Raw genomic sequence first — 14316 nt, 5'->3', positions numbered from 1 at the left:
CCTCTTCAGGAGGTGAAATGCTGCTCAATTGGGTTAAGGTCTGGTGATTGACTTGGCAAGTCTAAAACCTTCCACTTTTGTCCCTGATGAAGTCCTTTGCTGTGTTGGCAGTGTGTCTTGGCTCATTGTCTTGCTGCATGATGAAGTTACTCCCAATTAGATTGGATGCATTTCTTTGTAAATTGGCAGACAGAAGGTTTCTGTAGAATGTTTCTGAATTCATTCTGCTGCTACCATCATGAGTTACATCATCAATAAAGATAAATGAGTCCTTTAGTGAGTGAGTTCTCAGTTTGGCCTTTCCATCACTTTGGTAGAGGTCAATCTTAGTTCCAGAACTTTTGTGGCTCTTCTCTGTATTTCTTTGTGAATTCCAGTCTGGCCTTATGATTCTTACTGCTGTGAGTGGTTTACATCTTAAGGTATGGCCTCTATATTTCTTCTTCGAACGGTGGATTGTGAAACCTTCACCCCTGCCCTGTGGAGGTTGTTGGTGATGTCACTGACTGTTGTTTTTGAGTTTTTGTTCACAGGTCTCACAATGTTTCTTTCATCAACTGCTGCTGTTTTCCTTGGCAGACTTGTTCAACGTCTGGTTGTTAGTACACTTGTGGTTTCTTTCTTTTTCAGGACATTCCAAATTGTTTTATTGGCTATGCCCAACGCTTGTGCAATGGCTCTGATCGATTTTCCCTCTTTTCTCAGCTTCAAAATGGCTTGTATTTCTCCCATAGACAGCTCTCTGGTCTTCTTGTTAGTTTATCCTTTTTAACAATAAATGTAGTCTTCACAGGTGAAACCCAGGGCTCAAACCAAGAACAGACATTCAGAGCTATTAATTGTTTAAACAATCAGTCTATGTGGGTGAGTTCAAACAAAAGGTGCCATGTTCTACATTGTTTAACACATCTAGATGTAAAAATTAGGAAATGAAAGTTGATATTCTGATCTATCATCTCATATTAATCTTTTGTAGACATTAGAGTAGACATTCAGAGCTATTAATTGTTTAAGCAAGCAACCTCACAGGGCACACCTGCACAACAAGAAACACCTGTCAGTCACATGTTCCAATATTTTTGATAACATGAAAAATGGGTGGGTTCAAACAAAAGGTGCCATGTTCTAAGTTATAAATATCAGGAAATTTAAATTTCTGAATCTATCATCTCATATTCTTCTTTTGATCTCAAAATCCAAATGTCTTCAATATATAGCAAAAACAAAAGATTTGGCCTTGCCGTTCCAATACTTTCGGAGGAAATTGTATCTTTTGTACCATGTCTAAAATAACAATTGCGTGTTTTGTACCAGTAGAGGGAGCCCGAAACTGTAGTCTTTTTTCTTCATACATTTGCCAACGTTTTAATAGCAAAATTAAACTCTACAAACGCTATATAATCTTGATGCTTTTGCTTTTTGCATATATTTACTGCTTAGCATAAAGTTGTTTATGTCGTTCAGCACTGAGAAGCGCTTGGGAGTCGGAACCTAAATAATTAGCTGTGTTTCTTACCGGAAAAATTTAATGACGGTCCGTATTTTTCCGTTGCCTTGGCAGCCAGAAACGAACTGGCTGTAGTTGTGTTGCATTCTGTCTGGTTATGATGGACATTCAGGAGACAGGTAAGCTAGCTAACTATTCTTCTTTATATTTATATTTATATACTAAGGTAACTTCATTCGTAAAATGCGTGTTCTTACATTAGACATGGTCACAAGATTGTTTACCAACTAGCTAGACAAATTAGCATTGAGGTTAGCGATATGTTAAGTAGCTAGCAGGTTATATTTTGTCACCCTTTTTAATAAGTGTAGCTTAAAGTTAAATCAGTAAAGTTGTTCTAATCCTCTATATCTGCAAGATCTGATCACTAGAGAGGAAAATATTGTTGAGATGAGAGACTTGGATGAGGAAGAATTTGCTGTCTCAAAGTGAGTCTCTCTCTCTCTCTCTCACACACTTTTATAAAAAAAATTGATGAAAAAGGTTTAATTCTGTATATAACGCAGTGTTTCTTTTTAAGATCCTCAGAGGCAGATGCATTGTTTGATACTGTAATTGGGAGCATTGAGGACATCATAATGGGTAAGTTCTTCAGACACTATCATGTGTGTTGCACTTCATTTAATTATTATTAGATTTAACATTATGGTATTCTTGACAGAGAGTGTGCTGCTCTCTGTGTGCAAACTGTAAGTAAGATTCAGATCTTATTACAGAAGACGACTTCCAGAATCTTCAGCGATCCTTCATGGAGAAGTATTTCCTGGAGTTTGATGACACAGAGGAGAATAAGCTCATCTATACATCAATTTTTAATGAATATGTAAGCTGTTTGATGTTAACTTGTTACTGAAGTCAGTGCTTGCAATTAAGGAACTCATTATTGATCTTTTGGTCCGTATAATCAGATTGAGCTCTTGGAGAAGTATCTGGAACAACAACTGATCGAGCGGATTCCTGGGTTTAACATGAACGACTTTACTCATTCTCTGAAGTAAGTTGTTCTTTACGTTTAAAAAGAACCCTGCTTCCAATGTCAGAATGCTCTCCTTTTACTCATCAACTACTAATTTGCAGGAAATGTCATAGTGTAGCCTAAATTCAAAGTAATCTACACTGATACACAGGATATCACAGAATTTCTCACATATTCTTGTTGTATACTTTTTTAACTTATGTTCTTTTTGTTTTTTTCTTCATCTTTACTATCTAAGGCAACACAAAGAAGAAGTCTCAGGGGATATATTTGACATGCTGCTCACCTTTACAGACTTCATGGCCTTTAAAGAGATGTTCCTTGATTACAGAGCCGTAAGTACTTGTTTTATGTTGTCATTTCGGATATATCTGATATATGCAGTGCTTTGCATAAGTATTCGCCCCCTTGAACATTGTAGAGTCAAACTGGCACTGAAATAGACTGAAGTGGGATTATATACTCATTCACCACTTTATTAGGAACACATGTACACCTGCTCATTCATGCAATTATGCACCAGTCATGTGGCAGCAGTGCAGTGCATAAAATCATGCAACTACAGGTCAAGAGCTTGAGTTAAATTTCACAGAAATGTTTCCTCATCTTTTTCCAATCTTCAGCAGTCCAATTTCAGTGAGTCTGTGCCCACTATAGCCTGAGATTCCTGTTCTTGGCTGATAGGAGAGGTCATCTGCTGTTGTAGCCCATCTTTTCTGCTCACCACGGTTGTAAAGATTATGGTTATGTGAGTTACAATAGCCTACCTGTTAGCTCAGACAAGTCTGGCCATTCTCCCCGACCTCAAGCCTCTGCTCACTGGATGCTTTTTGTTTTTTCCACCATTCTGTGTAAAATCTAGAGACTTGTGTGTGAAAATTCGAAGGAGATCAACAGTTTCTGAACTACTTAATTCAGCCCTCTTAAAAATGCACCTGTACCTGGAAAGCCCAGGAGTTTGTTAGAGAACAAACCTAAACAAGCAGCATCATGAAGATCAATGTGCAATCAAAAGACGTCTGTGACAAAGTTCTGGAAAAGTATTCCTGAGGGTTTGGTTATTAAAAAAAATGTTGAATTTTGAATGTCCCACAGGGCATGATTAAATCTGTTATTAAAAAAAAAACAATGAAAAGAGTAAAGAGAGGATTAGTTAGGAAAGTAACCAAGAGGCCAAGGGTCACCCAGTTCAGTCTATAACACTTAAACATGTGGAAATATTCATGGGGTGAAAATTTATGCAAGGCAATCTGTATCATCTTTTTTTTTTTTTTTTTTTTTTTTGCCATATATTCATAAAGCATCTCAGAAAAGGAGAGAAAATAGAAATAAATTTCAGACAAACATTTAAAAAAATATTTATAAAATGTATAAATAATAATAAATATATATATATATTTAAAAGTATTTAGATAATATCTTGATATAAATATATTATCCTGTTGTTTTTTATTGGGCATATGTATTATTAATGGTGCAAAAGATGCAGTATGAAATCACTGAAATGGTGTTACAGGCAAATTACAGTATGCTGTAACACAACCTAAATGAACACACAAGATGTTCAGGATTATAACTTACATGAAGCATATAAAAGCTCGTCACGATGTCATGTTCTGGAGCATTTACAGATTTGACCTTCTTCTTCTTCTTCGTTGTGCAGGAGCGAGAAGGAAGAGGCCTGGACCTGAGCACTGGCCTGGTGGTGAAGCCATTGAGATCATCTACTTCCACAGCAATCACTTCTGCGTCAGAATCAGACTCTTTCTAAACCAAGAAGCACTTCAGTGTCATATATCCAAAAAACTGACTTCATCACCCACGGCATTTAAGTTTCCTGTACAGCCACGTAGTTTTTTTTTCTCCATGTTCTGGAGCCTAGTTTGCTGCCATATTAGCTTAATGAACAGGACCATGAGTTTGCTTTGGTTTAATATTTAAACTTGTTGTTAATACGTCCTGCTTTCTAGTGCACTTCCTCCCACAGTATTTTGAAGGTTTACTCAGAGATTCAGATTTTCTCTCTCTACTGTCTGTGATATTTTGTTACAATACTGCTACATTACAGGTGAATGTGGTATCTGCTGTAGAAAGAGTAAAGCTGCGGTTTTGTGTGTGTGTGTGTGTGTGTGTGTGTGTGTGTTGCTGTCTGCTCGAAACTAGCGTTTGAAACACATTTGTCTTTCATATCATACTAGGTTCATTAGATATGTTTACTTATATTTACTCATCCCTCATTAGTCCCTTTACAGAAAGCACCATATAACATGCCTGCATTGGAACAGTTTATTATAAAGGTATTATGAAAAGTTTTACAAATTTTATACAAAATTTAATACCATGGTTCTTTTAATATGTGGCTTTCTACTCCCGTTTCTCTCCAGTTCAAGTTGTAGGCAACTCCCACATGTAGATATAAAAAAGTTGTTTTTCATGTCATGTTGTTACTGTATGTATGGCCTGAATGTCTGACTCCACAATTTTTTTTGTCCTTGTATGTAAATATTACTGTATGCTGAAGAAGTAAATAAATGTAATTTAACTCACATCAAATATCATCAAAACATGAAAAAAATGATTATGAATACACTTGTATTGTAAAACATATAACTTCTAAACTTCATGAATTAAATACATGTTTGATCAGGTGTAAATTAAATAAAAAAAACAAAAAAACAAAAAAAAAAACAGAAATACGCATCCTGTATAACTTAACAAGGTTCTGTACACTTCAAAAAATTATATATTAGTAAGTAAAATATCTTGAATATAGCCAGAGTTATCTAATGTTTCTTATTAAGTCAAATATATTACTCAGCCTGGATTGAAATGCTTTTACATATTTACATTTACAGGCTTTAGATTTTCTAATCCTATTGGCAGATATTTTTGCTTCTTATAACCTTATAATAGGAAATAGATAAATGTGACTATATTGAAGATATGCTGACTTTTTATAAGATGTCATTTTCTGCTATTTAATAGCACAAAATGCTATCAGATGGCAGTAAGGTTCATCATGATCTCCTTTAGGTGACAGTAAGAATTCAGAGTCCCTTGTCAGAGCATAAGCACAGACACAGTGTGTCTCTACACAGGAACAGTAGTCATAGCTGCGTTTCCTCCATTACCCTTCCACTCCATGTAAGCAAAGGCGGTGTTGGCACAATAAGCCACCGTCACAAAAATGCCAAAAAACTGGAAGACAAAATACATGCGGATTAAACTCACCTCCAGGCTTGAATCAGTGTGCTTTTGTGATTTCTAGAGCTCGTAAATGATAAACGGTATCAATAGTTTGAAAAGCAGTTTCTCAATTGTAACACCACAGACACCACATCTTTTAGTTTTTATATTATCGACCTTTTGCGATGGCAGATTCTTTCTCAGCAGGATATTATACCCATGTTGTGTGCTTCTCAGTGCTTTGTATGGACTTTGACCAGGCTTGGTATAAAAGCTCAACTTTTTAAAAGTGCCATAAACTCATATGTACTGCTCCATAAACCTTCCCCATTGATGAGGCCCTCGTTTTGTAATCCTTAGTGCTTGTTACAGAACTGTGGCGCTTGACAATTCAGTCACAATAGAATACAGCGCATGCACCACAAATACTCTGTATACATATATAGACAGGTGAATTAAAGGTAAATTAAAGGTAAAGATTTATTAAAGGTAAATCCAGCATAAGTTGTTGGACTACCACAAGTCGCCAGAACAGCTTCAATGTACTCTGGCATCAATTCTACAAGTCTTTAGAACTATACTGGAGAGATAAACACCATTCTTCCAAAAGATATTCCCTCAGTTAATGTTTTGATGATAGTAAATAGATGTTTAAATGGGTTGGGATCTGGTGACTGCAAAGGCCATATCATATGATTTACATCATTTTCATACTCATCAAACCTTTCAGTGACCCTCATGCCCTGGAAGAGACCACTCCCATCAGGATAGACATGTCTAATCATACAGTAAATGTGATCAGTCAGAATAACTTTGTATTGACTTTGGGAAAAATGTGTGATAGTAAATGGCTTCACTCACCGCAGACGCTGCCATGTGATCAAAGTTATAACCACCTTCAAAGACAGTAACTGAAACTGTGTTTGCCAGAAAGGCTGTGAAATACAGGATGCTTGCAACTGCATAAAACACCAGCAGCTAAAAGAATGGCGTGAAAAGAGGGAATGCTGTATATTATAAGGTGCAATAGTAATTGGTTTACCTTACTATGTTTAATGATACAGAATAATATATTAAACTATATTCCAGTAAGACATCCACTTACTGCTAGAGGCCAGGGTATGGAGGACAATTTCCGCCTCATACCCAAAATGAGCATGATGAAGAGCACAACGGTGAGGATCCACAGTGTTATGCTCACAAACAACACCCAGCCATAGGCAGGCACCACCCAGTAGGCAGCACTGGCGATAAGTGTCCACACCAGCAAGCCAAATATCTACAGGGAGAAGATCATTCAAACATCTATACTAATAAAAATGAATAACCGAACACTGCATTCTGTTATTCGTTATTTGCAGTCTTTTAATTGAACGTATTGAAAATGTGAAAACTCTCTAAATTGTTCCAGAGTGAAAATGTACCGGAGCCGATCCCGTGAACACTGGGAATGAGTCAGGAGTACAACCTGGATGGGACACCAGTCCATCGCAGGACACCTTTCACACACTCATTCACCCCTTGGGGAAATTTATCTTAGCCAATAAACCTAATGCCATGTTTTTGGTAGGTGGGAGGAAACCAGAGAACCCAGAGGAAGCCCAACCAGATATGTGGAAACACGCACAGAAACTCAAAACTGAAGTATTTTCGCAGAAGGCCTAAATTCCTGTACAGAATTCATCACTTTCTGCATGCCTTTTCGAAGACGGGGCAATGGCAGGAAAATCCTTGGACAAAGTATTTTTCCTTGGATTCTGGAACACAACAAATCACACGTAGAAAGATGCTCTGGTGTTAAAAGTAAATGCATGTGGTTCTGGTTACGTGCAGTGTTCGGTTTTATTTATACCTTAGGCTTCCTCTGAGCAGAGAAGGCTATCATATGTAAAGAAAGTTATGAACTGTTCTTTTATTTCATTCTAACTGGGTTCCAACTAAAGAGGGGGCAGTGGAACATTGGAGCGGGAAAGAAAAAAAAAAATTGTTTCTCTTCAGAATGAACCAAAGTAAAAAAATTAATTGTTTCTAATCTCTGGTTAAAAATATCAGAATTAGAAGCAGGTACTTTTTTACCTTTAGTACCTTTTAGGTGCATATAGTGTACATTTAAAGCTTTACTCTAAAATCTAATTATGATCTATTTATGTACCATTTAAAGGTGTGTTATATCCATGTCTTCTGTTGAAAGATACATATTAAAGGCACAAAAGGTAAGGGCACCTCCCAAGCAACAAGGAAAGCTACAGTTTAGTACTTTTTTTTCTGAGAGTATAGCCTAGTAGTCAGCATTTCAATCATGAGAGCAGGCTGGAAATTACTTCTGTCCACAAAAATGCTCTTCCATGAAAGGTTCTGGGCCTGAGCATGATGCCTGCATTAACTTCTAAAGGTTCTGACTAAATGTTTAGCACATTTTTAAGTACATTTTTAAGTACATTTAGCATTAACCTAATAACCTGATTATTGCGGCCACTTTTATTTTCTATTCTATCACTATCTGATTAAGTGTTTCCAATAACATGGTTGAGTACAATGCATATCTTTTAGCCAAATCAATTATTAATTCGTAAAATGGTCTCAGCTTGCTGTTGGCGGCATGAACCTACAGTATACTGAAAGGGCATGACACATGAGATCTGACATACACGACCACAAACAGTCTTGGGGATTGGAACTAAGGACAGGCACAAGAACAACAACAACAACAATGATAATAATAATCATCATCAACATTATAGTTGTTAATTATATAGCACACTTTCGAACAAGGCCAAACAAAAGTCAGCACACAATCGTGCACAACCATGAGGAGATTAGATGAAGTTATATGGAGTTTGCTTTGGGTGAAATAGATGTCAGTTTGTATTGTATCATTCAGGTTCAAGTGAAAGAACTTGCAGGAAGAGTATAAACAGTAACATACTGTACCATTCCACTTTTATTATCACTGTACCTAATACAATGTGGAATAGCTGTAACACTACCATCATGTCATATCTTCTGCACATTAAACCAGATTACAGCTTACAGATAACTGTAGTTTATCCAGGATAGGCTGGGACAGAAGTATGTCATGCCATCGTGGCTACTGAGTACAATACCTGATCATCTCAGCAACAAACATTTTATAACTGTGTGTTTGTATAAGTCTGAACTTTAACCTCATGCAATTTTTATAGCTTTATTATTCCATTATTATAAAAAAGAGTAAGACACAGATTATGCTTTATCCTGTTTTACCAAGTACCAATTCTGAATTAAATTTCTAAATCTGATTTAAAAGCAGAGGATAAATGGACATATGGTGTGCATGGATAATTATTTGTTAGCATCTCATCACTCTATCAGAATTGCTTGTTGAATCCTTGGAGGACTTGCTGAGACATTATTAAGATCAACCATGCATGGCCAAAGCAGCTGGCAGACAGGAAGGAGAAAGTGTAAATGAGAGGATTGAAAGGGTGTAAGATGACAAGCCACTTTATATCACACTGAACAATCAAGCAAAAACAGTTACACATTAGATGATTGACAGTCTTTTATCAGAACTTACAATTTCTACCACCACAAGTATCCCAGGCACGCTCTTAATGAAGCTGAAGTCAACAGATGCGTTCATGACGTGCACGGGACCTGGCTGTAACTGAGGCAAGCTTGTCTGAGTGTTCACCTTCCCAGGAAAATCCGCCATTCCTATGTATTCCAAACACAGAGGCTTTGTGAAATAGGTAACGTTACCCTTTCACAATAGACACAGGTTAGAACAAGATAAACTAAACAGAGGAAGGTTCACAGATCCAGCCAATGCAGGATCTTCCTAACAACTCTATCCAAACAGACAGGTGCCTTATGACACCTGCACGCTCTCTCGCTCTCTCGCTCTCTCTCTCTTTCTCTCTCTCTCAAACACACACACACACATACCTCACATTCTCTGTCACATTGTTAACCTCTCCTGTGTAAATGAGTTTTCTTGTGCAAATGGGGCTCGTCAAGAGTTAATAAATAACTTTATCACATGACCTAAATTAAATAAATTCCTGACAGTGTTGCACAACCAGTCAAAAGGTAAATAATGAACAGATGAACACACAAAGTCTGAAAAACATTAATAATTAGTAACTGTATAGTGTGGTTACAATAATTCAAATAACATGATGTAAACACAACTGGTGTACATATAATTAAAAAGTTCATTCTGGTTATTTGTAGGAAGGCATTCATGCTGGGTGAGCCATAGACTTATGTTCCATCTCTGGAGTGAATCTAGGTAATATGGGGCACTTAATGTGTATTTCTTCTAAAAAGTGGTCAATATTGCTATTATTAAGCTTAGATAACTGATTAATTAAAACTTTTATTTTTTAAAAGTAAAGTAACTGTTTTACCAAATATTAAAAACAGTAAAATTGTGCTTTTTATTTTTGTTATATTATCTAAAATAAATAAATGAGTTAATTAATTAATTAATTAATTAATTAATTTAAAAAACCTTAAGCATGTTGTGGCTTGACTGTTTCAGATTATTGAATCTAAAAACCAAGACTAGACAGTCTAAAATAGTCCTACCCTAAGTCAAAGAGCCCAGTGCAGGGCATATGCTATCTCATCTTCGGTACCCGTAATTAGACTCACAGCTGTATTTTGTGGACTAGATACCTATGCTTTTCTTAAAGAAGTACAACCAGAAGCCATCAAACCTCTGTGCTTAAATCTTTCAAATCAGTCATTATCAAACCACTAATTAAAAACCTGCCATTGACCCTTGTGCATTTTCCAACTATAGGCTCTAATATCCTAGAGAAGGCTGTAGGTCAGCAGCAAAGCTCACATACATGAGATCTTTTAGTCAGGGTTTAGACTTCATCACAGTATTGGAATAACACTGGTTAAAGTAGTAAATGAGCTACCACTGACCTCTGATTAGGATTATGACTCTCACCTTATATTACTTGACACAGCACAATCATCAGTCAAAATACTCTTTAACACAGAAACAATAATTTTGTTGGAGTTAAGGGAATGGCTTTTTCCTGGCTCCAATCTTATCTGACTGACTGCTATCAGTTTGTAAATGTTAATGGTGACTTCTCTATGCATACACAAGTAAGGTTTGGCACTTTTCTTTGTCTTTTGAAGCGTATGTAGATAACATTACTAGGGTGGCTTTTATCTTCTCAGAAACTGAGGTAAGATATGAAATATAATGTTGTTACAGGATGCAAAAAGAAAAATAGAAGGAAAGAAAGAAAAGAAAAAAATAGTTTGTGCCACAATTTTACCATAATAGTGTGGTTGCACTGTGGAGCACTTTGTTAGTGGTAGCACTGGACGTTCCAGTAGGTGTATAAAGAAGCAAAAGTCCTCACTAGGACAAGAAAGTTTTATGACACAACCCTATTTTATTCACATTATACTGGCTTGCAGTAAAGTTCCACCTCACAGTACCTGGAGTGAACTTTTGGTTTATGATGAGCTGCCCTGTGTGCTTTGATCAAAAGTTGCAGGTTCTTTATCAGTATCTAGAATAATAAAAGCAACAAACTTCCCCAGCTATTGAGTAGGCTTCAAGTTCATCATTATAGAGCGTTATCTGATCTTGACACACTTTTTACTGCTGATTCTGGTGCTCCATTCCTGCTCTGCTCCTCCTGCTCCATTATCTGGAACTTTCTGCATTTGTAACTTACCTTTCGTATCTGTAGTGGATAATCCTACCTGGACACTGTAAACCTGCACTTCCTAAGAACTGCTGTAATCATAAACACAGTCCTGTGCTTATCCCAGGATTCCCACTCACAATGTTCATACTGAACATAACATTTCAACACATCTTGTACCAGACAGGGACGTTTCTTCTTATAAGCGGTTTAAGGGGCCCACAAGCTCCAGGGGCCCCTAATAAAAAAAAATCTCAAACATTACATCATTGCTTTCCCTAAGTGCAAACATACTTTACAAAGCTGTGGACCTTTTCCACCCTTTTCACTAGTCATTGGTGCCCTCTGTTGGTTTGACTATTACAAGTACAACTGACATCTCACCATTCCACTCAAAATATAAAGGGCAGAGATAAGCAAATCCCTCTGGTGCATAGAAAAGAAAGAAAATAGGCAGAGGAAGAAAGGTTAACCCAAAGTACTGCTAAGTATGGATGAGTCTGGAGAGAACAAATGTAGAAAATTATATTTTTCTTGTCAGTTGTCTTGATATTGTAACCTTTTGATTTTGCAGCATTGGGATGTGTGATTGTTGCCCCAGTCTCCAGTGGCGTGGAAAGAGAATTCGGGTTACAATGGAGTTTGTAAAACCTCTTTATTCGCAACCAAATGGCAAGACAGTAGCCTACTTAGCTCATTTTCACACACATCACTTCACCTCCTCAACTTTCTTGTCCTCCCACAAAAACCTCCCTTGGAAACACTGTACACAAGGAACCAAATATTCAGGGACTAATAAATAAATTCCTCTTACTCAAATACATAAACCCATTGAAAACAATACATTTATATTCCCTACATCATTACAGATAAAGTGAACTCAAATCTTTTGTATGAATAATAACTTAAAATACACACAAAATAGTTACTTCATGCAACAAAATTTGTAGTAGTACAACATCATGAGAGAACAGTTTGTTAGCCTGTCTGAAGATAGCAAGTAGGCTAACTGATCTCAAGGTAAAGAATGTATTTTATTAAGGGACAGCAAAAGTTTGCTTGAGATAACAAGTTATTTGTCTCATAACAAAAGTTTGTTTCTCTACATAACAAAGATTGTCTTGAGATAACAAGTTATCTTGCTAACAATTAGCTAATGTATGCTCAGCAGCATTCCTGCTATTTGAATCTTCATTGAATCTATGAGCAATCTCTTTGGGTTTCAAAAGTTTACAAATATATTCTTTTAATAATTATTTTTAAAATGTCCAATATAGTACTAATGATGTGGTGGCCTCAACTATTCTGTTGCCAGGCACTATATGCAAATATTTTTCTTCTAATGCTGCTTTATCTTCAGAGCCAGAGCCAGCTGTCACAGAAGCAGAACTATTAGGTTAGATGATCTTGTTAAACATTACTGATGAAAAATGCAAAGGCCTTTTCTTATCTATCAGCTGTAAGTATTACATTTTAGCCAATTAATGTTGCCATCAGGTGATGATTATTATTATTATTTTCATTATTACAGTTTACTAAGTAGTAAATAAGTAGCTGCCATAAAAGAGTTACTCTTTGAAAATATGTCTAAAGTAAATTAAAGCTGTCGGTGTCTTTTATTGCTTACATGCACAAATAACCTGGAATATATGTAGAACATGATAAAAAATGGATTAAGCTGTGACCTTAGCAAAAGAGTATCAAGTTGCTGAGAAAACCCGACTTCTGGTCCGTGATGCTTGTTCGTATTTGAATGCGCTGCCTCTCAATTCATTTTATAGACATTCTCCAGGCCACCGTAGATCCTGGGGCGGAGTTTCGTGAACATGGGCAAAACAGAAAAACATTCAAATGTCAAACCTACCTAACCTATAGACTTAATCTTGAAAAAAAAGACCTTACTTAATGCACCTTTAAACATAATTGCATGATGTTGCTGGTGCAGAGACCCTTACACAGCCAGAACTTTCACACAGCTACTGCTCCCTCAAACTTCTGAATCAGGTATACCTATGTATGCATGACTATCAATTATTTCTGATGCTGACAAGGTAAATATCATATCCAGAGGACCAAGTCAGCTCAGATTACACTTTTCCAAAATGACAAGATGGTAGGAGCTTTCACTACCATTACATGTTCAGAAAGCTAGTTAATGGAGAAAAGGTCATATGAAGCTGGTTAACTCTGAAAAACTGAAAGCAGTATACTGTTGCTGCAACTGTTTTCACAAAAGGAAATCAAATTAACCAAAGAGGGGCTCTCTGATTAGCTGCTTTCTTGCTGCCCCGGAAAACACTGGTCTTCCTTTGTCTGAATTGATTTCAAAGAAGCTAGAACATACAGTGTGATGAATGTAGGAGACAGTCCTATGACAACAGAGACAACACGAATGTTAGGTTTTCGGATTATATAGACTCTGGTCACTAGATGGAGACATTCTGACTTTGTGTTTTCCTTTTTTTTCATTTGCGTCTTAACCTTCGTTATTGTTTTCACATGCCCCTGCCTCCCTTTTCTTTGTTCATTGGCGAGTCCTTGTGTTCCTCATGTGAGTACCTAGTAAAGAAGCACTTCTGGAGATTCTGGAGATTCTCAAAGCCGCAGATGCCATTACCAAGATGGGGGCCCAGTCACTTGCTGAAAAGATTGGTTCCTTTCATTTTTAAATTTGCAGTCATTTGGTATTATGTATGTCACCAGATAAATCACCTAAGCAAGCTTTTGCAGTCCCTAACATCAAATATCAAACTCTGGCAAAACTACAGAGCTACAGGGACACAGGCTTTGCATCTGCACAGACATCAGCAAAAGATGAATGTGAGACAGTTCTGAGGCAGTAGAGACATTTTGCTTATGAAGCTCCTCATGAGCCTATAGATGATGCACTGAGGAGGCTCGAAATTATCTTCTTTAATGTGGTGCTGAACTGTGCAATTGAATTTCTTGATGACCAGTTTAAATCATTGGATGTTGTCAGATTG

General features: G+C 36.7%; 2 protein-coding genes across 3 annotated transcripts; one reads left to right on the top strand and one right to left on the bottom strand.

Moving 5' to 3' along the window:
- The first annotated feature begins 235 nt into the window (after positions 1–235).
- arl2bp (ADP-ribosylation factor-like 2 binding protein) lies at positions 236–5036 on the top strand. Its single transcript, XM_026927749.3, has 7 exons — positions 236–1626; positions 1866–1935; positions 2028–2089; positions 2224–2330; positions 2416–2501; positions 2722–2818; positions 4147–5036. The coding sequence occupies exons 1-7, from the start codon at positions 1605–1607 to the stop codon at positions 4252–4254; spliced, it is 552 nt and encodes a 183-aa protein (XP_026783550.1). The 5' UTR covers positions 236–1604; the 3' UTR covers positions 4255–5036.
- On the bottom strand, positions 4756–9663 carry pllp (plasmolipin). Of its 2 annotated transcripts, XM_026927751.3 has the most exons (5): positions 9597–9663; positions 9226–9365; positions 6775–6948; positions 6531–6647; positions 4756–5681 (listed from the first exon to the last, which is right to left on the bottom strand). In XM_026927751.3, the coding sequence occupies exons 2-5, from the start codon at positions 9361–9363 to the stop codon at positions 5574–5576; spliced, it is 537 nt and encodes a 178-aa protein (XP_026783552.1). In that variant the 5' UTR covers positions 9364–9365; positions 9597–9663; the 3' UTR covers positions 4756–5573. The 2 variants fall into 2 exon arrangements, with proteins under 2 accessions (XP_026783552.1, XP_026783551.1); XM_026927750.3 differs by lacking the exon at positions 9597–9663 and having other exon boundaries at positions 9226–9582.
- Positions 9664–14316: the final 4653 nt, after the last annotated feature.

This window comes from Pangasianodon hypophthalmus, chromosome 6, assembly GCF_027358585.1.
Source record: "Pangasianodon hypophthalmus isolate fPanHyp1 chromosome 6, fPanHyp1.pri, whole genome shotgun sequence".
NCBI lineage: Eukaryota > Metazoa > Chordata > Actinopteri > Siluriformes > Pangasiidae > Pangasianodon > Pangasianodon hypophthalmus.
The sequence above is the reverse complement of the archived record's forward strand: the minus strand, read 5'-3'. Positions and strand labels throughout refer to the sequence as shown.

Excerpts from the sequence above, each read along its gene's own strand:
- arl2bp (XM_026927749.3), top strand. The coding sequence starts at position 1,605 with ATGATGGACATTCAGGAGACAG. Across the intron at positions 2,090-2,223 it reads CATTGAGGACATCATAATGG|AAGACGACTTCCAGAATCTT; the intron begins GTAAGTTCTTCA and ends ATCTTATTACAG. Across the intron at positions 2,331-2,415 it reads CATCAATTTTTAATGAATAT|ATTGAGCTCTTGGAGAAGTA; the intron begins GTAAGCTGTTTG and ends CCGTATAATCAG.
- pllp (XM_026927751.3), bottom strand. The coding sequence starts at position 9,363 with ATGGCGGATTTTCCTGGGAAGGTGAACACTCAGACAAGCTTGCCTCAG. Across the intron at positions 6,648-6,774 it reads CCATACCCTGGCCTCTAGCA|CTGCTGGTGTTTTATGCAGT; the intron begins GTAAGTGGATGT and ends CCATTCTTTTAG. Across the intron at positions 5,682-6,530 it reads ATCACATGGCAGCGTCTGCG|TTTTTTGGCATTTTTGTGAC; the intron begins GTGAGTGAAGCC and ends TTTGTCTTCCAG.